The sequence below is a fragment of the Sceloporus occidentalis genome, unplaced genomic scaffold, assembly GCF_023333645.1.
Source record: "Sceloporus occidentalis isolate IW3139 unplaced genomic scaffold, rSceOcc1.0.p SCAF_1, whole genome shotgun sequence".
Classification (NCBI taxonomy): Eukaryota; Metazoa; Chordata; class Lepidosauria; order Squamata; family Phrynosomatidae; genus Sceloporus; species Sceloporus occidentalis.
The window spans coordinates 37,952,461-37,978,921 of NW_028316981.1; the positions used below are offsets into that span (position 1 = coordinate 37,952,461).

At 39.5% G+C, this 26,461-nt stretch overlaps 1 protein-coding gene across 8 annotated transcripts in view; it reads right to left on the minus strand.

Annotated features, from left to right (window-relative positions):
- Positions 1-26,461, minus strand: part of FOXP1 (forkhead box P1) — a 699,809-nt gene that overhangs the window by 295,755 nt on the left and 377,593 nt on the right. For 7 of the 8 annotated variants that reach the window (XM_089519524.1, XM_089519514.1, XM_089519475.1 and 4 more), the window contains one exon: positions 244-425. In XM_089519524.1, the coding sequence (XP_089375650.1) occupies positions 244-411 (168 nt within the window). In that variant the 5' untranslated portion in view covers positions 412-425. Of the gene's footprint in view, positions 1-243; positions 426-26,461 lie in introns of those variants that run through there. The other variant, XM_089519544.1, reaches the window with a different exon arrangement.

Below are 26,461 nucleotides of genomic sequence, written 5' to 3' on the forward strand. Positions count from 1 at the left end.
AATCAGGCTGTGATTATTTCACCTTCCTGATGCCTGTGTCAAGAAAGAAATTTATATGAGATAAATTTTTTAATTTGCATTTACTTCTACAAGATGCAAACCATGCATTAATATATACATATCTTCATGTGTAACCTCACAAATATCTATTTGATGGAAAATACCACAGTGTTTTTATATGACAAAAGTGCTTCATTCCTGTCCCCTTCACACTCAAAATAGTTGCAATATAATCTACAGTACCTGTTGTTGCTGAAGATGGGCTAGATCTGCAGCACCAATTTCCACAGAAGGTGTCTCCCCGTTTGATCTCACTTCCCGTAGGCTGCACTCTAGTAAGTGGTTACCAGAACTTCCTCCATTCTGAATGGCTGAACTGTTACTTTTTGTCTCAGTCCCAGATTCTTGCATCGTGACTTAAAAACCTGAAATAATTTAGGGAAGAAGAAAGAGAAAATAAGGCAGCTTTTAAAACACTTGCCATTTATAAAGAGATGTGTCTTGACATAAAGCTTGCCACAACTGTTAACATTTGTATTTTCCTTTCTTACAATTTATATTTTCATTAATGGTTCAAGCTACCAGTTTATGTTTATCTCTTGCGAGGGCTATATAATTTTAGATGTAAATTCTGGTTCTAAATGTAGAAGCAATTGTGCAATAGCTTTTCCTTTTGTAACATAAAAACCACAGATTTAAAGTTTGATAATTGAATTTCTTTAATTGCGTCTGAATATTTTACTTGAACCCTGTAAGACATTCTAGGTAATGGCAAATCTCCTCTGTACAAATCTTGCCAAGAAAAACCCATTAAAGGGTCACCTTAGGGTCGCCGTAAGTTGGAAATGGCTTGAAGGCACACAACAACAACGACAACAACGTGTGAATAAACTACAGTGCTGACTTTCTCTCTGTGTGGAGTCATCGCTCTGCCCAACCATTTAGGATGGAAAGGAACCATATTATCATACTTCCCACAGCACCAGCAAAATGCAAAAACAAAAACAAAAAAAGGTTCACAGTAGAAAAAGACAACCTTTGTCACTGGAGAAGTGACACCATCATCATTTGATGGTAGAATCCTCATTTCAAGGAAGATGCTGGAGTTTTTCAAGAGGTTCCCTTAAATGGACAGATTAATATCTTCTTCCCAAAAATGTTACTGGATAATACAACTTTATTTTCCCCAATGCTTCAGTAAAAAGGAAAAATAGTAAGTATGTATAATACAAACAGATGTTGAGGTGAATATATTTTAATGCAAGCATCCCTAGTCCACCACTCAGGATATAAACAAGAAAATGATGTTGTAACAGAATAGTTCTGTTAAGGTTATACCACAGAATAACAAGACAGTGTATTGTGCATCACTGCGTGAGACCTTTATAAATTATAATGTATGTGGGACACTACATCAGCCACAGACTTTGTGCATGCCACCCTGCAATTTAGTCATGACAGTGATTGTGAATAGGATATGCTGCAGAAGTTTTTTGGGTTATCCACATTTACCTAAGAAACAAATTCCACCCACTCACTACCAGCACCAAGTGCTACTATGTGATGCCAGGCATATTAGGGCTCAACATAAATGGACCACATGCCACTATGAGTCAGAAGCTCCATTCACAAGGTGTTATTAGAACAGTTCAATTGCAGATTGCCATGAGTCACTGAACACACTTAAAAAATAAAGTTAGGGCAATAGCCAGTTGATATGAGTCTAATCTTGTAAAGAAACTCTAGAAGCAGACACTGATAAGGAGTGCAACCTTCTAATGATGCAGCATATTATCCTTTTGTGATTTCATCTATTACAATTAAGAGGCAGCTGAGCAACTGGAAGCTCAAAGGGGATTGCCCCACCTGTTCCAACCAGCATTAGTGTTTGACTAAGGCTTTGTGCACACCGGCCGTTAAGGCCAGCCAAGGGGGTGGGAGCAGGGGTGTTGCATCCACATGACGTATGCCCCGACTCTGCCCCCAGGGTGCCATGATGCCGCATGCTGCTCCACATGGTGTGTGGCGTCAAGGTGCTCCTCTGGTGCTACATCCACATGACACAGCCCCAAATGAGCGCCTTCGAGCCGTGGTGCCACAGCTATCGCGCCCTTTCCAGGGCGCAAAAAGGATCTGCTTTTTGTGGCTCCTTTTTGTGCCCTGGAAAGGCCAGATCGGGGCCACGGTGTGCGGTTGCCGTGACCCAATCCAGCACACTTGAAGGCAATCTGCATAGCCCATAAGACATCTGATCTTTATAATGTTTGAGAAAAAGGTGACAGCACCAACAGTTCTCTTTGTTGTCAAGTGGCCCCTCTGCCATGGGAGTCTTGGCAGTGGTATATCCTGTAAATTTGGAAAGTCACGACTGCTCAGACCATAAGGCACAACCCTCTTTTCCTTCAGACTGCCAATGTCAGCTTGGCTGAAAGACCCCTGAAGTGCTGTGGATGTGGTGGAGTAAGGAATAGCCATAGAAGATTTAATGCCATTTTAGAGTTTCTATCAGCTAAGTAGGCAATTTACCAGCAAATAAAGTTACTATTGTATCAAATATATGAGCTTATGGTTTTTCAACTTATCCAAAATGTTTTTGATGGGAAAGGGTAAAACTAATTAAATTGTTAATTATGTGAACAAAGTGAAACATCCTGAACAACAAATAAAAAGTGGGGAGGCTAGTGGTTTCCTGACTTCAGGATGCTAAATGTGTGTTGAGTTTTAAGGAAGCTACACAAGGTGCTGTGCCTATTTTGGGAAGACTGTTCAGCATCTTTGAAAGTGCCTTTACACTTTGAACTCAAATCTATAGTGGATTTATCATCACTACAGATATCAAAGCAATGACCTGCAAGAAAATATGACTGAAAGGAAAAGAACAATCTGATGCTGAACTCTATTGTTTTGCATATAAATCAAGAGTGTCTTTGTTGTCAGAGTATGTAAAAGAAGACCTGAGCAAAAACAAACAACTTCCCAGTTATCTTTCCAATATTAATTTCTAGCATGGACTACCCATCTGCAAATCTATGTAAAATTTCATGAGCATCCATTTGATGTCTTCTAAGTTTGCTAAAGATTCTTATTAGCAAGCATATAAATGCTGGACTGTCAGTACAGATATAAGCAATCTCTTTGAGGAACAAGCTGGTGCAAAATTTGTGTCAAAATGAAGCCCTTTGTTTTTCACGTTTGTGATAGATTTCAAACTAACAAATAAAATCAGTCTTTATTCCTGGGCAGTTAATTAAGGTTGACCAAGTCAGGCAGAAGTAAATTAACTTGGCTGATCAATTATTTATATGAAGCAGAATAAATGCCTTTAAAGAACTTACCAAACACAGGCTATTGTAATGCATTTTATTTCTATGGCGAAGAGAGATAATGGTAAAATCAGTCTGAAGTAAGTGTTTAAATGGCAATATCTAGTTGGAAAGTCTCTTTTTCTGGTATGCACACTGCTCCCCAAATCACACAATGAAGGCAAAAGTACAGGTTGTTTACCTGTAACTGTGGTTGTGAACTCACAGGTAAGGGCCTCACACAGGCACACAGTGGAGCTGAGTTGCTTTTGTTGGGAAATCGACACCCACACCCTCACTGTGCATGTTGAAGTGTGCCTCACTGTTTCCCTCTCATTCTAAAAATGTCACATATGAACAAGCAGAAGAAAGGAATGTGAGTTTTATGAGTTCACAGGTGATGAATGAAGTGCCATTAGATATGCAGGACTTTGTGGTTCTTAAAGTCACAAAATGGGGGGAAACCTGGGGGGGGGGGGGAGAAGAACAACTACCAGAAGAAATTTCTGTGTCATATGAAAACTGAAGAAAAAAGAGATCTGCCAAATAAAGTGCCACTTATCTGATTATCTACTTGGTAAGGACTGGTGGAAGTGTGTGTCTGGGATCATGGTAACAGCTTACGTAGGTCAGAAACATACTCCACAGAAAAATGAAGCCAAAGAATGTATGGATATAGTGGCTTCAGAGCCTTGTGGAGGAGATAACTGTGGAATGCTCTCCCCTTGGAGTCCCAACTCACACCAGCACTAATGTCACTAGGTGTCAATTTAAAACTTGGCTGTTCACCAAAGCCTTTGGGCCCCATTGATTCACTACAAAAACTGTTATATAAAAATGTAAAAACTTTAAATTTAGCAAGATCTGTTTTTAACTCACTATATTGTTTAATATGTTTTAGCTCGTTTAAACTATCTTACTGATTTTAACTGGTCTACCCTTCTTTTAGTGGTATTTGAAAGATGCCCTGAGATGTCTTCATATAGGATGGGGTATATATTTAAAAAAAAAATAATTAAAAATTTGAAGTAAAAAACTGACTAGTTTATAGGCCAAGGTAACAGTATCCATAGCCCACTTTGCAAATGAAGAAGCATACAACATATTCTTTAGTCAAGTACAGTCAACCCTCCTTATCCACAGATTTTTTTTATCCACGTATCCAAGCACCCACAGCTTAAAAATATTCAAAAAATGTATATACTCCAAAAAGCAAATTTTGATTTTGCTATTTGATATAAGGGACACCAGTTTCCTATGCCAATATATTTAATGGGACCTGAGCATCTAAGGATTTTGATATCCACAGGTGCTCATGGAAACAAAACTCAACGGATTACAAGGGCCCACTATACAGCATAATATTACAGGTTGAATATCCCTTTTCCAAAAAGGTTGGGACCAGAAGTGTTTGGTATTTGGATTTGTTTGGATTTTGGAATACCTATATTTGCATACACCTAATGAGACATTATAAAGCTGGAGAGAGACTGAAGATTTGTGAAACGGTGGGAGGTGTGGATTCCATCCATAGATTCCTCCAACCTTACAACTGCAGTTATGTACTACTTTACTTGTGTTGTAGCTCAAAAATGGATATTAGAGTATGTTGGATTTTGACATTCTGGATAAGGGACACTCAACCTGTGATCTATTTGATTGGAAAAGGTGCACCATACAGTCTACACAGAAAGCCAGTACTCAGCAGCCATCTGAAGAATGTAGCAATACTTCAAGTAGAGTAGAAGAATTCAACATGAACTCTTAGGTCAGAAAGATTATGTCCTGGCCATAAAATCACAAGACTACATTTGGGAGAAAGGAGATCTCAAGGCAGATAACCATTTCCCCTCTTTTAAACGATTATATGGAAGGAGTAAGGCACAAGGGATATAACTCTGTGTAGTAACTTGCTGAAGGGATAAAATCTTGAATATATGAACTCTTCTGATGATTTTCAGTTGTTGTCGACCCTGGTATGCAGCCAAGATTTGTGGGCACTCCAAGGAGTGTATATTTGAAGGTCTTGACAACATACCCCACCAAGAAATTTAATGCTTGCAGTCAGCATTACATATGGTTGAGGCTACTGAAAGAGGATGACCCTTCCCAAATCCAAGCTGGATGTACACCAAAGAATAGGCTTCCACAGCCATTCCAAGTCTTTTGAAATCACTTGCTCTCTTCCAGTCAATATGGGACAGTAATTAGTGTTGCAGATTGTAAAATCCTAGCATGGAATAAGGCATGATTCCTCTTGTCATAACCATAAGACACTGCATTAGAGAAGAAGCATCAAAGTAGCCACTCAATCTATGCTATTATTTGTAATCAAGTCAACTTTGATATGTGGTGACCCTATGAATGAGAGACCTGCCCTGCTCAGGTCTTGTAAACTACTGGGTCTAACTAGATTGAATCGATGTACCTGTAATGCAAACTCCCTCTCTTCCTAATGCCTTCCACTTCACCAACTATTATCATCTTTTCCAAGCCATATCGTCTCATGATATTTCCAAAGTACACCAGTTTAAGTTTAGTCAGCTTCGCATCTAGTGAGAGTTCAGGCTTGATATCCTTTAAGACCCATTCATTTCTCTGAAGAGCTGCCCAGACCTAAAAAAACTGAAGTCCACCCAATGGTTTATAGGTAAGAAATTAAAACACAAATGAAGTAACTCCAACTAATAAGAGTAAACAAAACCACAGCAAACAGTAAATCAAATGAATAAGTTATGTTTAAGAAAAAAAGAGAGAACTACTCAGTCATCTAAGACTAGATGTCCACCACAAAGAGAAATTGTTATGATGTTCACACAGCAGGCAAAATGAAACTTGAGACAAATGATCAGGTATGTTTCAGCATGCTCTCTGAGGAAAGCTACACAATTCTAGACAGTTCTGAATATTGTTCTCCATGGGTGCAACATCCATTTGTGAGTCACAGAAGCTCATTGAACCACTTTCTTCATAAGGATAAATTTATAAGTGAAAACAAACCAGATTATTTTTCATTTTTACTCCCATCCAGATGGACTGAAAAAAGCTTTCAGTGAGTAACTTCTGACCCCACAGAAATTCCAGTGCATTTCAGGAGATTTAAAAGGCCACGGGGGATTTAAAAAATATTAACCCACATAATGTTTGTGTCCGTAAAAAAATTACCACCACAATCATTTACAATTGGGGGGAGGCAATTGTTGTCAACCAGCCCAAATTAGGAAGCAAACATAAATCCTGAAAGAAAATAGCTGTTTTTATTTATAGGAAGACCTAGTATTAATGTGGTAATTTTCTACCCTGACAACAAAATAGTCTCCTCTGAGGGGTATGTCTTCCAGAGAAGGGTTATTCTTTTTGCCAGCCACCCTGCAGACAAACAGAAGATGTCATTAGGATGCTGAAATAGTGATGGCAAGAGAATTTCCCAAACTTTAAAAAAACAAAAAGAAAATTACTTTATGCAAGTATTACAGTGGGGAAGGTCTATATATTATTATTCAAAGTGTGCAAAAACATACTTTAGGTCATTGGTTAGTAGATATTCCTCCATTTCTCTGTTTTGAAAAAAATCATTGCCCCCAGTATGGAAACAAAGTTCAACTAGGGTTTTAACAAAGGGGGGCGGGGTTGACATTATTCAGGTTATGATGCCATAAAATGCTCATGTAGTTCTGTGTGAGTTTCACAACAAAATATGATATTGAAATACCAAAATATTCCATCTACTAAAATGAAGATTAAAACAGCTTTCTATTGTTAACTCTATAGTGTGGATACAGTTTTTCACAATTACCATCTAGTCTACATTAATTTTTTATATAGATATTTTAGTTAGGTATGAGTAACTATCGTAAGTATCTTCAAATTCAGGGATAACTGTGTTGGCTATGCATCAAAATACAACAAAATCCACAAAACATTAATGCTTTTTGGGGGGCAAACTAGAAAAGTTTCACTGGATTGTTCATCAGGCAAAGATTCTTCATCAGGCAAACATACAAGGGAAGACCATCTTAACTGAAAACAGAAGTAACATCTGATACAGAACATAAACCTGTGACTCTAACCTCATCACTTTTATTTTCCTGTATGATTTTTAACATCTTCACCTGATAAAATCATTTAAAAAATTAAAATAATTGGCGGTCTCCTGGGAAAGACAAATATGGCTCTGGGGGCTGCATGAAGTTAGGAGGTTGCACCCCCCTCACACACATTCTATTTGAACTGACTGTCAGCCATTTATGTTGATGCCAGTGATGTATTATTATGAATATACCACTTTGTATTTTAACTTAACTTAAACAAGTCTATGAAAAAGCAATACACATTTATGTGTGCACATTCACCTAGAAATTTACCCCAGTGAAAATTTTAAAGAGTTATATTTAAGCAAAAAGCATAGGATTGCCCTGTACATAATTTATCATATGGGCAATTATTAAGCACTTCTTAAATGCAGTATCGCTCAAAATGGTGGTCCTTGGACCAGTGCTAACCCATGGGATGTCACTGCATGGAGAGTTTCCTGGAAAGAAAAAAAGCAGTAGTAGCAAAGGGCACAAATATGCTACCAGTCCCTGGCATATGGCAGTTGGGGGGGGGGGGGGAGTTTGCTAACATCAGTCTTAGAAGCACTGCATGAATGCTCCTATGCCAGCATTTATCTCTACCCTTCCTACCAGTGACCCCAATGTGATGTGGAAAAGATAGTATCTGTGTCCTCAGTATAGCAGCCTGTTGTGATCATTTTTATGACCATGTACCATATATTCTTGTAAGTCAAGTTGGGGCCAGCTGCTGGCCACACCATGGATGAACATGCACATTTTTAGTAATGGGACCAGAACTGCAGCATTTAATTAATTCACATACATTTTAAAATTTACTTTGAAATGATAATGAATCAGTTGAAGGAACTTTTGTAGGAGCACACATATCATCTCACATATTGAAATAACTTCATGCTTACTTAGGGAAGACCCATAGAATCCTATTTAGTGGAGATAATGACAAAGAAAAATTCTATATGAATAGTTTTGAATAGTTTTGGTGTACCAATTGGTAAAGTAACATTTTGCCACGTTTTTCTCAATAAGTAAGCGAGCAGAAAAAGTCAGCATCACATTGAGAATAAGAAACGTTTTCTTCAATAAACAAATTAGGAGATGAAAATTAGCACCATTCTCCACTATATATTAAAGTGGTATTGATTATTTTTAGGCAGGTGTTTTATTATAAGCAATGCGTACTAAAATAATAGGAGGAAAATTGTGAGAAAAGCTTTTGCCAGAAATGTGAAAAATGCAAATGAACAAGAAGAAGAATAAAAGGGCAAACATTTGCTCATGGTATTCTAAAAAAAATTGTTTTGTTTTTAATGCGACTCTCCATTTGGGCTAACAGGCTAATTTAATGAATTTAAATTAGTCTTTGCGATTTCAAAGGCTGTAGGTCATAAAATAAAGACTGACAATATCACCTTATAGTACTAAACAGGAAAAAATAATGATAATTGGACTTTGCTACATGAGACCTCACAAAGCTCTGGCACAATGCATATTTGCTGTTACACAAGGACCATCCTCCTATACAGAATTTTCATAATTATAACAGAAAGGCGTAAATTTTCTAATGCATGGCAGCTCAAAAAGTAATCAAGAGAATGAGCCTGAGGGCTATTTTAATGTATGCAAAGCTAGTGACCCACAGTAAATGGGAGGTAGGCTTCAATGAATGCAAAGTAATGCACACATACTAAAGACCTGGTCTGATGAGGGACGGCTAAAATTAACACCCAATTAATTTCCAAATTGACAAACAAATGAAACCCATAAATCTACTTTCTCATTAATTTTCTTGTGGTATAATTTAAAGCAGTAATATGAGGGCAAAAACTGAGCATTATCCATCATAAATATCAAAAAAGATAGCACTGCAACACCATAAATTATGCATATTACCTGTTGTTAAAAATGATTAATGTATTATCAACTTTATCACACACTGTCTATGTCTAGACATATCCGAAATCTAAAATTTCATTTAGTACTTAGGGGGAAAGAGGCTTTGAAATGGATGGAATAATCAACAGAACATTTACAGGCTGGCCCTGTGACACTAAGGTAGCTTCTCATGCAGTCATTTGGGAGTTCCAGGGTTGGAATTGGACAGATCCCAAGCTTTGGGTCAAAGAAGGTTGAGCATATTGGAGAGGTGATGTGCTAAACCTCCCAGGGGAAGTGAAACAAATCACAGTACTCTAAGAGCATCCTTAGTAGCTGACCCACAGACTGGCACTGGCATCTGTTTAGCAAGGGGGCAAGTCACCTCCTGTGCCCTTCTGGCTATAGGGAAAGCACTGCTCAATGATGTAGAGAAGTGGAGAAGAAAAGGTTAAAAACAAAAACTATGAAGAAAAAAAAGCGAAGAGACAGAGATCTAATATAATTCAGCATGTAAAAGAGTCAAGAGTATCACCTTGTCCAATTGTAATAAAGACATTTCCTTGTGATCACATTGTTCCCTGCAATTTCTCCCAACTGATCCAAAGCTTTCATTTGAAGTAACACTTGCCCCAAAATTTTCTGACTAGTAGTTTTACCATCTGCCCCCATACAACCAATGATTGTCTGGTACTTAATTATATATAATAGCACACCACTCTTTTCTCATCTCTTTATGACCCAAATGGCAATGGGTGTGTAACAGTATGGCTCTGAGATCTTGAGAGTCACTGAGGGATTGCAGATGTTCAAACTCAATAAAATGCAGAAGAGTTAATTGCTAATTCTTCACTGAAATTGAAATGTAAGACAATCAGTGTCCTTGAAAGTTGGGAGTCAGTACTCCTGAGCTCTACAGTTTGCTATATTACTGTTTTGTAATGTAAATCTTCACTTATTTCATTCTCTCATGCAAGGAAGAAAAATATCAAATATGTTCTGCCTGATAGATGAGGATGAGATTTTGCAAATTACATTTTTGGGTATTTCAGGTATTTCTTGTGAAAGATGTTTTATGCAAAAAACAAACAAAGAAACCCACTGTGTTTTATTTTTAATTGGTCAAAAAAGATTGCATTAGGGAGAAGTAATCCAACTTATTTTGGAACAAAAACGTTGTAATTGCTTTTGTTGTTTTGGGGGGGAAAACTTTCTGAAAATTCCACAAAAAAGTCCTGAAATGTGAAAAATTTCATGATGGTTCCTAATTTTTTCAGTCTTATTTATTTATTTTGTGTGCCGCCTTTTTCCCAGAAAGGGGCAGAGGGCAGCACACAGATAAAAACATTTTAAAACTTTACAATAAAAATACATAAGCAACTTTACAATGTTTTAATGCATTAAAAGTATCTCTCCCATCAAAGGCAAGATTATTTTTTGAATACAAGCTGAGCATGCTTTACCCAGAATTCTGAAATTTGCTTTCTAATAGTTTAGTGTATACAAACCTTGTTTCATGCACAAACATATTAAAATATTATGTATAACATTACCTTTGGGCTATGGCTATAAGCTATATATGAAACATAATTTCATGTTTATGGTTAGGTCCCATCTCCAACATATCTTCTTATGTATATGCAAATATTCTAGAATCTCAAGAAATCCAAAATCCAAAAAACATCTAGTCCCAAGCATCCACCTGTTTCATTTGCTTGTCTAGTGTGGAATAGTCTTCAGCAAAAACCTTTTTACAATAAAATGCTGTGGTGGCATTCCAACTAAAGCATCATCCTAATCCCAGTCTACCCAGTTCTGCCCCATTTGCTGACAACAATAACAACAACAACAACAACAACAACAAGCCAAAACCTACCCAACAGTTAAGTATCCAGTAACACTTTATAGAATTTAATTTGGAGATGTAATATCTGAATATCAAAAAATCAAGCCAACAAAAAGTACTGAAAAGTTTTACATGAACAGGACCATCCCCTTCGTGGTAAAATGCTTCATTAGTATTTAATGTTATCAGTGGGAATGGGAGGGCTAGATGCAAATGAACTGCTCCATCAAACTAGAATCAGGAAACCATCCAAATCAAATATGTCAGCTGACCTTAGGCTTAAACAAACAATGTGCATCCAACAAATATGGTACTCTACAATGCAAGGTTTCTAATCTAATGAATTTATCACCTGTTACTTGGAAGGTGGGAGAATGGACAATGGAGACAAGAAGGAAATGGATCAAGAGACTAATATTTAAACCTAGGGATGTAAATCCTTAACCATTCCATCCTCATAAAACAAAAGTGAGTAACTTACTGTAGTTTTCTCCCCACTACAGGAAAAAAGAAGCATTTCTATGCAGTTGTCCATAAGTATTACAGAGGACTTTTCTGCACAGAAAGACATGTAAGGGGACATTGTGCAAAGATCACATTTTCTGTTTCGAAACATATTTTCTCATCAGAAAATGTGTTCTCTGCACACTAAACTTGTGTTTTACCTGACAGAAAGGTGCTCCAAAGCACTTCAAGACATTAAACTGTGCAAATTTTGTAGCTCTATTGCTCTTCCTGACAGAATTTCTGGACTTGCTATTGGGCCAGACAATGAATAATAGCGAATTTTTTTGTCCCCATTTAAACCACCAAAGCTATGATTAAATGCTAGCAGATATAAGTCCAGGTTGTCTCCCATGCTAGATATAAAAGGAAAAGGCTATGAGGAAGAAATCGGCTTTAAGAGGAGATATGGAAAAGATGGCACATTCAAGATGTTTTAGAGGAAATTGGAGGCAGAAGGAACAGTAAAAATGACTCAAGAAAAAGATCTTTTAGATTATCTGTGTTGTCACAATGATGACTTCAGTTAAGGACAGAACAAACAATAATCAGGATGGGGCAATGTCATCAGGATCTATATACAGGACAACAAGTTTATCTTTAACAAAAATACAAAACAGAGATGATTGGTAAAAGAGCCCTCTCATGCAAATACTAAAAGTAAAAGAAAATATTTAAAGAAAGGTGACTACACTTGTTTGGAAATCTGGGAGATATCTAAAATTGAAAAGAAACACAGTTGAGGCAATGTTCTGATCAACAGCTTGGATGTGAAATTATTGATGCGACTGCAGAAGAAGTTGCTACAGACAATTTCCAAGGAGAATCACATACACATGAAGTGCAATGTTGATTTCACTGTTAAGGACTGTCTTTGTGCCAGAAATGAAAGTGGGGAGGTAGAAGATAGAAAATGAATAGCATTCCTATAGAAGCAATAACTTTTGGCTGTTGCAATCGGGGCAAGTGAATGTTAAGCACAATAGCATAAGAGAAAAAAGAAAACAGCTTCTATGTTAGTGGCATTCTGCAGGGATACCATATTTGTATATAAATCGACGTCGTGTGTATGCTGAGGGCAAGTTTGGGTTATAGATTTTGCTATGACCCATGATATGATCTGTGGATCTGTTGAGAGTAAAATATAGGGACACGTAACAAACAAATCTTTTCCTCTTCTTTTAAAAATGCATAGAGGTAACATATTTAGGAAGAATTAAAGAGGAGTCACTGTGGGTTAGAGGTTTCAGCACTGGACTGACTCTGGAGACCACAATGTGAATCTCGGCTTGGTCATGTAAACCCAGCCTCAGAGGATAGCAATAGAAAACCTCCTCTGAAGAAACTTGCCAAGAAAACCCAATTATAAGGTTTTCCTTAGGTTCACCATAAGTCAGAAACAACTTGGAAGCCCAAAACAACAAAGAGAAGGACATGATGTGTTTATCTGAGGGTTACAGTAGGGGTGTAAATAGCATTGCTGATCTTAAAATGCCTATATCTATACAAATATAGATAAGGAAAGGAATATGAGGGAAAAGAATGAGAATGTGGCCTGAAAAAAAAAATCAGGGGAAGGGAGAAGAGCAAGAAAAACAACCTGCCTCTATTAGGGATCCATTAAATCTAATGGCATAGTAAAATGGTGTCTCTTATGTAAAATGGCAAAATCAAGGTTTGCTTGTTGGAAGTTATATATTTTTTAAAATATTTTCAAGCCATGGATGCTTAAACCTGTAGATAAAAAATCCATGGATATGATGTGCCAACTGTCAACCTACATTTTTGGGTCAATTTTGTCAAACTACAAGTACATAGAATCATAGAATCATAGAATCATAGAATCGTAGAGTTGGAAGAGACCACCAGGGCCATCCAGTCCAACCCCCTGCCATGCAGGAAATCCAAATCAAAGCATCCCTGACAGATGGCCATCCAGCCTCTGTTTAAAAACCTCCAAGGAAGGTTACTTACATATGGTAAGTTTTAAGGGTATAGCAACAGTTGGTATGGATCTTAAGTATATAAGCTAGCAATCCAGTAAGTAAGCTGAATCCATAGACCTTTTCTTCTAGTGACACAGAATCTGTCACAGAAATCATGATTACATGACAACGTTCCAAGTAGCCCACAATAAAGTCATGGAAAGGCCCTGAAGTAGATGTACACTACACAGTCTGATACTGCTTTTAACAGCCTTGGCTCCAGCATGTGTAACTGTGAGATCTATAGTCTGGGGAGGCTCTTAGAATTTTCTGCTAGAGACTTAATTCCCCTGAACCACAGCACTAGAACTCTCTAGCAGAAAGGTACTCACCAAACTACATATCCCATAATTTTGCATGCTGAAACCATAACAGATAACAGTAGCAATAGCAATAGCAACAGCAAGTACATTTCTATACTGCTTATCAGAGCAGTTAAATACTCCCTAAGTGGTTTACCATGTGCAAGGTAATTGCTTCCAACAAGCTGGGTACTCATTTTAGCGACCTCAGGAGGATGCAAGGCTGAGTGGACCTGGAGCATGGGACTGAACTCACAACCTTGTGGCTGTGAATGGCTGCAGTACCAGCATTTAACCTCTGTGCCACCAGGGCTAAATAGGGATAAAGTGATATGATGCTACTGTAATGGTGTATGGACGATTCACTGGTGGAATCCTTAGTTCTTTTTAAAATATAGTTTAGTTCTCTATTGGAAATATGAAACTTAAGTAATAAGCACCTATGTTAACTTTAGGAGTCTGAGCAGTTACACATTTACCAAAACAGAGCTTCTCCTGTCTTAGTAGCTGAATATTGCTCAGAAATTACTTTTCACAGGACGGAAAAAGAAACACAGAAAACCGTACCTCTTTATTGTGGTCTGTGTCACCTCTAAAGCATTGAAAATAGGGTAGAGAAATCTTTCAATATGTATCCAAAGTAAAAGTTGTAAGGAAGTTGTAAAACCCCACCATGATTATCTTTTAACTGGTACTAAACCTGAAATATATCAGAGCAACTGACATAGCAAATTAACAAACCAACCATCTGTTCAGGACGACCTCCCATTCCACCCATTCATTGCTCTACACCCACACCACCCGCACTGAGCAAACATGCAAAACTACTGATGTTCTCCTGCCTGCCCTTCTCTGCCTCCTTCTTAATGACTCACTACACCAATCATTAATTGCTATACTAATTATTAATCAGGCACATCACCAGAATAGAAACAATCTCTAGATAAGAATGCATCTCTCAAATCCCAGAGCTCAGCACCACCATAATAAATGGTACAATGGACTTTATTTCCTTTATCAATATCAAAATATGCAACAATACTCCAGAGCTTCTCTTCTTTCCTTCCTTTTTCTTTCTCTACCCCACCCCACCACTGGAAGAAAATAGTTCAACTCTTTCTCAATGTAATTTCACACATTCCACATTACAATCTGCAGGTAAGAGCTCATGTTTTACGTGTTCACCAAAATATGTTACACACATGCTCTCATTTGCATAAAGATAAACTCAGCAGGGATGTAAAATTGGGGTCCTGTTGCACTCTCTATAGCAAACTCAGGACTGGTGCCAGGTGATGCATTAAGCAGGTCCAAAGAAAGAATGCAATTGTATCGTCTGTCTCTCTCTCTTTTTAATGATCATAAAGTAATTAAAGAAGAAGATTGCAGCCGCCATGTAGTGCAAAGAAGCTGTAGATAAACTGCAAAGAGATCATTGATAGCATTCTTAATCTTCCAGAAAAAGACCCCCTCTACCCTACAGTTCCTTTCTGTCATCCCCCTCCCGCCCATATTTACTTTACTTACACCCATTCCTAACCAACATCAAGATATTCTTCAGTCTCTCTCTATACATATCCATTGGCAGAGGGCTATTCATTCAATCACATATTGCTGTAATGGATCAACAAGAAAGCCATTTCCCTGGTACTGGAGATTATCACACCGGGACAGGATGGGACAGGTTTGGGAGCAAAGCAGATTGCTCTCCCGTCCTTTTCAAGATTGCATGACAGCATTTCAGAGACGTCTCGCTTTGTCCCATTATTTAAGTGGAATTGTATTCATGCGAATTCCTGTTAACACAAAGGACAGGCCCGTCACATGTCAATGATGGGACAATGACCGGATAAGAGCGACAATTCTAAGTGTAAGCATGTACCAGAGGAAGCACTGCTCACATGGAGATTTATACATGCGTGTTACACACACACACACACACACACACACCATCCATGAGACTAGCTCTTTCTGATTATATTAAAATGTCCATGGAGGTATAGCTGCAATGTATTATTAATGAAATAAACTCAGTGCTGCAAACTATTAAATCAGGGGTAGGCAACCTGCGGCCCGCGGGCTGGATGCGGCCCGGCAAGGCCTTGGGACCGGCCCCAGCCTGGTCCTGCCGCCTATTGCCACCGGGGCCTTTGGGGGGCAATTGTCTATAGAAGCCTCAGAAACATGCATTTATATTAACATTTTTTAAAAAATCAGCAAATTTTTTCGCATGTCCTCCATTTTTTTAAAAAAAAGTGTCTTCCATTAGAAAATTTTGTCCTACATTTGTCCTGGTTTATTTATATATTTAATTTTTTAAAAAATTATTTAATTATTTATTTTTTGGCTTCGGCCCCCCAGTTGTTTGAGGGACAGCAACCCGGCCCCCGGCTCAAAATGGTTGCCTAGCCCGGTATTAAATGATTGGCTGGTGTTCTGTTAATGAATTACAATAGTGCAAGTCAGAATTGCACCATCACTACTCACATTTTTGGTGGTTGTAGAGAGAAGAATTCTGTTTGAATCATGCAACAACCAATATCTCTTCCAAAACTCATAACACAGATCACCCAGCACAGCCATCTCTGTGTTGTCAGAGAGCAGAGGGGTAAGTCGGAACTATTTTTCTGTAGCTGAATATGCTGCAAGGACATAATTTGCAGAGACCTTTTAGGGATCTCCAGAGATCTCTTCTAATATCTGTCACAGCACATGCAGCTGCAGGAAAACAGGAGGATATGTCTCCGCTCTCCAACAAGAAATAAAGGGTTGTGGAGATGGGGGTTGAGCTGCTTACAGTAAAGGATTGTGGAGGTGGAGACTGAGCTACTTACAAGAGGAATGTGGTCTTTCTCTTTTCCCATTGCCCTCCACTTTACCAAGTGTTAGAACCTTTTCTAGTGAGTCCTTTCTTTTCATGATATCGCCAAAATATGACAACCTCAGTTTTCTGGTGCTATCATCAGGATATCTAGCTATGGAGACATAGCTATGTGATACATGCTTACCTCCTGATGCAGGACCTTGGCCTTTACTTCTTGAAAGCTAGTTGAAGCCATTGTGGGGAAACGTTAATCCAAACATTTTTCAGGATACTGACACAATTTATTTATTAGATTTGCCCCACCTTTCTCCCAAAATGGGATTCAGGCTGATATTAAGATGACTGTCATAAGTTATTGAATTGTATGACTATTTACTAAAAAAAACAAATCTTTCTTTTTCAATAATGGCTTACTTTCAGATAAGCATACATAGTCTGTTGTTATTAATTGCCTTCAAGTTGACCTTGACCCATGGAGACCCTATGTCCAAATCACTTTATCCTCGGCTGCCCTGCTCAGCTCCTGCACACTTGACGAAATTGTTTCTCTTACTGAGTCTACCCATCTGGAATGCGGTCTTCCTCTTTTCCTATTGCCCTCTACTTTACCAAGTGTTAGAACCTTTTCTAATGAGTCCTTTCTTTTCATGATATCGCCAAAATATGTCAATCTCAGTTTAGTCATCTTTGCTTCCAGGGAGAGTTCAAGCCTGATCTGCTCTAGGATCCATCCACTGGTCTTTTTAGCCGTCCACGGTAAAGATTTTCATACCTGGCATGAACGCCTGGCACACTTCCTCAACCGTCAGGGAATCGCTGCTCCCTCTAGCATCCCTGAATCATCGCAAGGGGGGGGGTGGATTTCTTATGAATGCAAACTTTGCGTTCATAGGAAATCCACTCCCCAGGAATGATTCAGGGAAGCAAAGGAGGGAGCAACAATTGCATGATGATGGAGGAAGTGTGCCAGGCGTTCAGACACACGTGCTTCCTCCACCTTTTCAAGACAATTGAGCCACGTTGGAGCAAAGTTTATGCCAGGTATGAAAGTCTTCAGTATCTGTCGAATAGCAAGCAAGCAATAGCAAGAACATTTCTATACTGCTTATCAGTGAACTAGCACTCCCTAAGTGGTTTCCAATGTGTAAGCCAATTGAAGACTGAGACAACCCTGGAGCTCTGAACCCTAGGATCGAACTTACAGCGTTGTGGCAGCAGTACCAGCATTTAACCACTGTGCCACTTCTCCAGCACCACATTTCAAATGAGTTGATTTTTTTCCTGTCAGTTTTCCTCACTGTCCAGCTTTCACAACCATACACAGAAGTGGGAAACAGAATGGCATGGGTAATCCTAACTTTGGTATTTATAATATATCTCTACACTTCAGGATCTTGCCTAGTTCCTTCCCATTCCTAACCTTCTTTGGATTTCTTGACTGCAGTCTCCACTCTGATTGATAATTGAGAACAAATATGGAAAATCTTCAACTATTTCTATCTCTTCCCCACCTGCTTTAAAATTATGTAGATTGTCTGTGGTCATAATTTTTGTTTTCCTGATGTTCATACATACGAAACTATCACACCCGAACTTACCATGGTTAAACACGGCCAAAACACTCCAGAAGTGTGAAGTTGTGCTAGCCGGTCACATTTCTGAAGCGTCCCCTCTCCTCTTCCGTCAACAAAAGCTTTCATGGAGCAGCCATTTCTTCATAATGGAAGTTTCCATTACTGAAGAAATGGCTGCTCCGAGAATGCTTTGAGGACAGGAGAGGAGAGGGGAAACTTCAGTGACGTTTCAGAAGCATGACCGGCTATCACACCTTTGCACTTCAGGCATGTTTTGCCAGCATTTAACCTATGGTAAGCCTCCCATGTAATAATCCCCTTAGTATTGCAGTCTAATTTGTTTGCACTTATATCTGCATTATAGGGAAAGGCTAAACATCAGAGGTATAAGAGTACATGCCTTGTAGGCAGAATATCCCAACTTCTATCATCAGCAGTTTCAGATAAGACTTGGAAAAAAAAATCCCATCTGAAACCATGAAGCCACTGCCATTCATTTTCAACAATACTGAACAAGATGGACTAATGGCCTGACACAGTATAAGGCAGCTGCCTATGTTGGTCTGAACAATAATAATAATCTCCATGGTCAAGTGGTGCCTTGTCAAGCTATGATATTATATAGTTTAGTTTCTCATTCAGTGTTTTCTTCCCTCCCTATTGTCTGATGGAGAAAGAGGAACTTATTCATTATGGCGATGGTAGTCAATTAATGACTGCCTGCTTAGGCCACACACTTCAAGTGTCTTCCGATTCACCTCAAGCCCCATGACTGTTCTAGCAATCACAATGAACATTATGATTCAGGTCATTATGGTGTGCTACTGAGTACCATCTCTGAAGATTTTCAACATGTTTTCTTGTCTGCTTACCTGATTGACTAACAGGTCATTCATTTAATCTGACCCCCCCCCCAAAAAAAAAAAACACAACTCCTTATACACTTACAACTTTAACTTGAACAGCAGCTTTCCCCATAAAGTTACTGGACTCTGCTTAAAAAGCTATTGTTCATTTAAAAGTAAATAAACCCCACTTTTCAGGGTGCTACATGAAATTCAAATCACACAGGCTGTGAAATTTGGCACTTGCCCCACTGAAATAAAGGAAGTGTGGAGGATTCAGGGGAGAGAGTGGAAGGGACAGAAAGGTCCTAAACAAACATGCATACACCCAGGCATTTTGTTTTTCAAAACAATAGACAAATTCTAGAATTCCCAAGAATTAGGACACGAATGTGGCAGTAATAATATTCAAAGATGTAAATATAATATTGAATTTAAGATTACATGGCAAAGAATGTCACAAACCAATCAACAGACAGGAGGAAATTGTACATTCACTTATTATGATTTCCTATTATTACAGGAATTTCCATGCGTTTGCCTCTAAAATAAACGACACATTTCCTTTTCTGACTTCACACACATCAACAGCTTGTTAAAAGAATTTGCACAAATACTACATGCACGTGCACACACAACACACACACAACTTCACAAACACCCAGTCACTATATATAATTCAAAATAAGGCTTTAAAAAAATGATTACCTTGTTCATAGCCCTATCCTTTTGTCCTATACATTTAAAGTCCTTGTTTGATCTACACAGAATTTCCTAGCCATCAGACACTCTATTACTGTGCTAGCCGTCTTGCAGGAGTGCTCTGTCCCTTCTGAAAAAAGCAAACAACTGGATAGATATCATTACACTAAGGAAATCTCTTGGAAAAAAAACCAAACAACTTGCTAATCTTTGTAGCCCCTTCATCCAAAGTTAAAGATAAGAAAAACAAACCTAAGTGAGTTTCAGCCACATTCCAGGGACAAGCTCCCCTTTTCTTCTTTATCAAAATACTAGCTTTTAAAGTTTTTTCCCCCAGACCTTGCAGGCTGAACTGCTGCTCACACCCGCAAACAAAGCAATATTTGTTTAATAACTGATTGCTGCCATGGGTACAGTAAACAAGAGCCCTGGCGTTTGTGTTTATGAACAAACACATCTTCTTGCAAGAGCAATTTAACATTAACCAGGTGGAATAATCAACAGATTTCATAGGTGACACTCAGGGCAGGACAACTGTAAACAGAGGAGGGAGGAGAAAGGGGCCACTCTCAGGGAATCAAGGTTGAGGCAACTGCATGGCAGTGTAAACAGCTGGGGAGAGGTCAAGACAAACAAACAGTCATCCGCCTGACATTTAGAGAGAGCAGGAAGGTTGCATGTTACATGCATCAGCTGCTGACTACCATGAAATCAGACCAGTTGGCGAACAGGGCCACTTGTTTAAAAAGGGCCAGGTCACTTCTAAACAAGTTGCAACCATTCCACTCTCACTCTTTAGTCTTCACACTAACCAGCCAAATGCCCTTAAAGTCCATCTCCAACCCTCATCCCCTCCAAAAAGGATTTAAGACAACAAAGGAAAATGTAGGAAGAGTCAGAAACAAAAGTGCAGCAACTATTAATTTTTTTTCCACAGAAAGAAAACAGAAACTAACATTCTTTAAGGAAATAATTGTTGTCATTGTTGTTGTTGCTGCTGCTGTTGCTGTTGTTCTTGTGTGCCTTCAAGTCATTTCTGATTTATGGTGACCCTAAGGTGAACCTATGAAGAGGTTTTCTTGGCAAGATTTGTTCAGAGGGGGTTTACCATTGCCACCCCACCCCCCCCGGCTAAGATAGTGTGGCTTGCCCAAAGTCACCCAGTGGGTTGCCAGGGCTGAGCCAAGATTCGAATCCTTAGTTTCCCAGTCTTAGTCCAATGCTCAAACTGCTATACCATGCTGGCTCTCATAAGCACCATCTTAAATCAGTTTGTCCACAAGCTTCTTAAAATTAATCACTAATGCCTGTGAATTAAAACTTTTCGGGGTCTTGTTGTTGTGTGCCCTCAAGTCATTTCTGACTTATGGGGACCCTGAGGCAAACATATCATGGGGGTTTTCTTGGCAAGATTTGTTCCAAGGGGGTTTGCCATTGCCATCCCCTGAGGCTGAGAGAATGTGATTTGCTCAAGGACCCCCAGTGGGTTTCTATGGCTGATCTAGGAGTGAACCCTGGTCTCCAGAAACATAGTCCAGCACTCAAACCACTATGACACACTTTTACGGGAATGTTTGCTGGAATGATCAAGCTGCTATCCTGAGAGTATGGAAATATTCCGCTCATAACCTTAACGTAACTCATAATACTGGCTGTGGAGTCTACTTTATGGCCCGGTACACACCGCCAGGAAGCGGTGTCCTGGCATCAGCAGTAGGGCTCGGGAGCACACACTAACCACTGATCAATAGGCCTATGTATTCATTTGCCATCTTATATACTGGTTTGACTGCATCCATACATACCCAATTTTCAAAATGTAGGTAAGATGTATACATTCAATAGCTCCAATATAGCATCATTCTGTGTGTCACCTTTACCTTCAGATTTCTGGGTGACAGCCAATATGATGAGGTGGTTAGAGATCAGGAAAAATAATAATCAAATACAGCTCAGCCATGAAGCTTACTGCATAGTGACTTTGAGCTAGTCACTTCTTTTAAGCCTACCCTACTTCACAGGATTACTGTGAGAATAAAAAATGGGACATGTATACTTGGTGGCAATTGTATATGTTCCTTGCAGGAAAGTGGATATTTTTGCTGTATGCTGTCAAGTCATTTCTGACTTATGACAATCCTAAAATGAACTTATCACAGGATTTTCTTGGCAAGTTTCTTCAGAGAGGGTTTGTTATTGCCATCCTCTGAGGCTGAGAGAGTGTGACTTTCCCAAGGTCACCAATGGCCAAGTAGGAATTCTAACTCTGGTCTCTCAGAATCATAGGAGTTTATCACACGAGGCTTGTAGAACAGGACTGGAGAGGAACAAAAGGGGGCAGGAAAGGAATGAAATGGGGAAAAAATGCATATTACCACACAGGAGAATGCCGCTGAAAGCTCCCAATCCATTCCCCATCCATCCCACAGCAGCCGATTTTCAAGAATGATTCTTGAAAATCGGCTGCTGTGGGATGGATGGGGAATGGATTGGAGACTTCCGGCAGCATTGGCGGTGTTCTCCAATATGGTAATATGCATTCTTTCCCCGTTCTATTCCGTTCTCTTCCCGTCCCCTTTCGTTCCGCTCCGGTCCCGTTCTACAAGTCCTGTGCGATAAACTCAATAGTCCCAAACCACTACACCACACTAGTTCTCTTTAAATGTTATCATTCAATCTATCAGCCTCTAAAATCCACCAGATCATTAATTATTAAGATTTATATATGAAATTGTGAGGGTAGATCCCATAATGAATTTTGAGGGTCCTCAGGAAATGAGCAGAAAAGCCCAAGAGCATATCCAATTGCCACCCAACTCTGATAGTCAGTGTAGATCGTATAATAATAAATAAAAGTTTTATTTATATACCGTCTTTCCTCTAGATCAAAGCGGTTTACAATTAGATAAAATTAAGTGACACATGTCACAGTAAAGACCAATAAAATATTGCAATCACAATTACATTCATCCAATACATCACATAAAAACCCAGGGCGGATATAGCCATAGCACTGAACAATAGAAACGTACAACTGGAATAGACGATAGAGGAAATCTAGTCAAACCTTTTCAGTATTGTACACCTGCTAATATCCCAAAAATCTAGAACTAGGTGAAGACCCTCTGTCTCTCTTTTGTACTACAAAACAGCAAAACTAGACCATTTAAGAGACTGGCCTCCTTTGATTGAATAGATATTTTGAGCACAAAAGTGTACAAGGTACTTATTCCACAGACCTAGGGATGGATATTCTGAAATCTGTGGTCCAGTCTTTTCTGATTATGAGTAAGATGCAGCTATTCTACATGCTGTTTTCCTGAACATTCACAAATTGGTGCATTGTGGTTTTTTAAATGTTGATAACAAAGAAGACTGAGAAAAGAGAAAAAGCCAATGTTCTGTTTTAAAGGCCTCATACTCTTTTGGTTTTGAGGAAGAAAATTTCATCTTAGCTCAGAGATATATGGTCCAACCATTCTATATGATAGTTGCAAAGACAGACATTCAAATGATTCCCCCATGCATAGTCATGATCCCCCACTCATATGGAAGAGCTCAACATGAAACCCATCGGATGTGCTTTGAATGTGCATACACATATACATACACACTTGCAGTATGTCAGCAAAGTACAGTTTCAGTCTAGTCCCTTGCATGGTCCCTTAACCCTTGGATTAGTAGAACAAGGAGTCTCTGCTGAACCCCCTTGGGCTCATCCTTCTCTAACAGGGATAGCAATCTTAAGCTCCACCAATACAGGAATGGTAGGGAGCTGGGTGGCCAGATGTCCTAATTGCAAAGGAGGACAAGGCACTGCACAATGTAGGACAGTCAAGGAAGATATAGAACATTACACACTAAAAGCTAAAAACAGTAATATAAATTCTGCTTAATATAAATACTAATATAAATATAAATTCATGAAATTCCTCTTGGTCAGAAGGTTGAAAGGCAGGGCATGTCCTGGAAAAAATAGGATGTATGGTCACCCTGGTAGGGAGTGACTTTTAGACACATTAGTAATCCTGGCCCTTTTAATACTGTTTCATCAAAGGAAGGTTTAACAGGTTTACTTTTCAGGCAGCAACTTTGATGTTTTAAGTCATATTCCAGTCTACCACAATAAAAATTGCTATAGCTTTATAAGCACAACCCATCATGAGGCAAGAGGAATTCTGTTAAATGAAAGGCTACTGCCTAAAAAACCAAGGTAAGTTGCTCATGTGTGCTTCCTGTCTTAAAGAGTCAAAGTAGGAGGACATATTCCTGCACAAAATATGTGTATGTGTGGTCAATCAAAATAAGAGTGTTGTAATATTATTATTAACCTTTATTTATGAAGCGCTGTAAATTTACACAGCGCTGTACATACAATCTTTTAGTTAGACGATTCCCTGCCCTCGGGCTTACAATCTAAAAAGACATGACACAGAGGGATAAGGGAGTGGTGGAGGGAAAGGGTAAGAGGTCCAGCAGTTCCTCTCTACCTCCAAGGCCTGGACCAAGGCAGATGGACTGGAGGGAGGGGGAGGCTTCATAATGGATGGTTAATCATTTTCCAGGGAAAATACATACTCTCAAGTAGGATAATACATATACAGTACATAGCAATACAGGAAAGGGTTCAATAAACAGGCACCACAAGAACATCAAATAGTGAGCGACAATTATGCAATGCCTGGGAACGCTTCTCTGAACAGGATGGTTTTCAACTCCGTTTTGAAGCTGGTTAAAGAAGTGATGGCTCTTGCTTGTGGGGAAAGAAGGTTCCAGGAGTGAGGGGCAGCAAGTGAAAAGGGGCGAATCCGGGATGGGGCAGAGGAAATCCTGGGCTGAGACAGCAGACCTTGACTACTAGAACGGAGGGCCCTAGTGGAAAGGTGAGGAGAAAGAAGGTCTGATAAGTAGGGAGGGGCCAGTCCATGGAGGGCTTTAAACGTGGACAGCAGGAGCTTATACTGAATGCGGAAAGGGAGGGGGAGCCAGTGAAGGGATGCCAACACAGGAGAGATGTGGTCAGAGCGGTGGGTGGAAGTGATAATGCGTGCAGCTGAATGCTGAACAGAGATTAAAGGACGGAGGTGAGAAAGAGGAAGCCCAGCCAGGAGGACATTACAGTAATCAAGTCGTGAGACCACTAGGGCATGGACCAGGATCTTGGCAGTAGAGGTGGAGAGATATGGTCGGATTTTGGCAATATTGTATAAAAAGAATCTACAAGCCTTGGCTGTGGTCTGGATCTGAGGGATACACGACAGAGAAGAGTCAAAGATAAAACCAAGACTGCGGGCTTGCTGGACTGGTTGAATAGAAATGTTGTCCACAGAGACAGAAAAGGAGTGTTGAAGGATGGGCTTAGGAGGAAAGACAAGAAGCTCCGTTTTGGACATGTTGAGCTTCAAACGCCGATGGCGCATCCACTGCGAGACAGCTGTGAGGCAAGACGAAACTTGCTGTTCAAGCCTTGGAGAAAGGTCAGGGGCGGAAAGATACAACTGGGTGTCATCGGCATACAGATGGTAGGAAAAGCCAAAAGAGCTGATGAGTTTTCCTAAGGACAGTGTGTAGAGAGAAAACAGAAGGGGACCCAGAACAGAGCCCTGGGGAACTCCAACAGATAAGGGAACAGGAGAAGAAGTCTGACCACCTGCAACTACTGCAAGAGATCTGCCAGACAAGTAAGATCTAAACCAGTTGAGAACAGAGTCTGAGAACCCAAGGTCAGAAAGTATATCCACTAGAAGACAGTGATCAATAGTGTCAAAGGCTGCAGACAAATCGAGAAGGATGAGAACAGAGTAGAGGCCATTAGCCTTGGCCTGTAAAAGGTCATTCGAGATCTTAGTGAGAGCTGTCTTGTGGAATGCCTTGGGCGGAAGCCAGACTGAAAGGGATCGAGGATGGAATTGGCTTCAAGAAACTCAAGACAGCGCGAATAGACAACCCGTTCCAAAACCTTAGAAAGAAAGGGAAGAAGAGAAATCGGACGATAGCTAGACAAGGAGGAGGGGTCAAGAGAAGGTTTTTTCAGAATTGGGGAAATGAGAGCATGTTTGAAGTCCGACGGGAAGGAGCCTGTAGAGAGAGAGAGATTGAAGATATGGAGAAGTGAGGGCAGAAAGGAGGGAGCTATAGAGATTAGAAGACGAGTAGGAATTGGATCAAGAGAGCAAGTTGCAGGTTTGGCAGAGTTCAGAAGTGTAGAGAGTTCATCCAAAGAAGCAGGAGGAAACACAGAAAATTTGTTAGGTGAAGGTGATAGAAGATTAAGAGCAGAAGAAGAATCAGGAGGGACTATCTCAGAGCGAATAGTGGTAATCTTAGAGATGAAATAGTTAGCAAAGTCATTAGGAGAGAATGATGAAGAGACAGGAGGAGAGGGAGGTTTAAGCAAAGTGTTGAAGGTGGAGAACAAACGCTGCGGGCACCTCTCATTGGCAGAGATCAATGATTTGTAATAATTCTGTTTTGCCATAGAGAGGGCGCGTGAGAAGGAAGAAAGAACAAATTTGAAATGGATAAAATCAGCCCACTCTTTGGACTTTCTCCAAAGACGTTCGGCTGCTCTAGAGCAGGACCGGAGAAACTTAATGTTGGGGGTAAGCCAGGGCTGAGGTCTAGTCTTA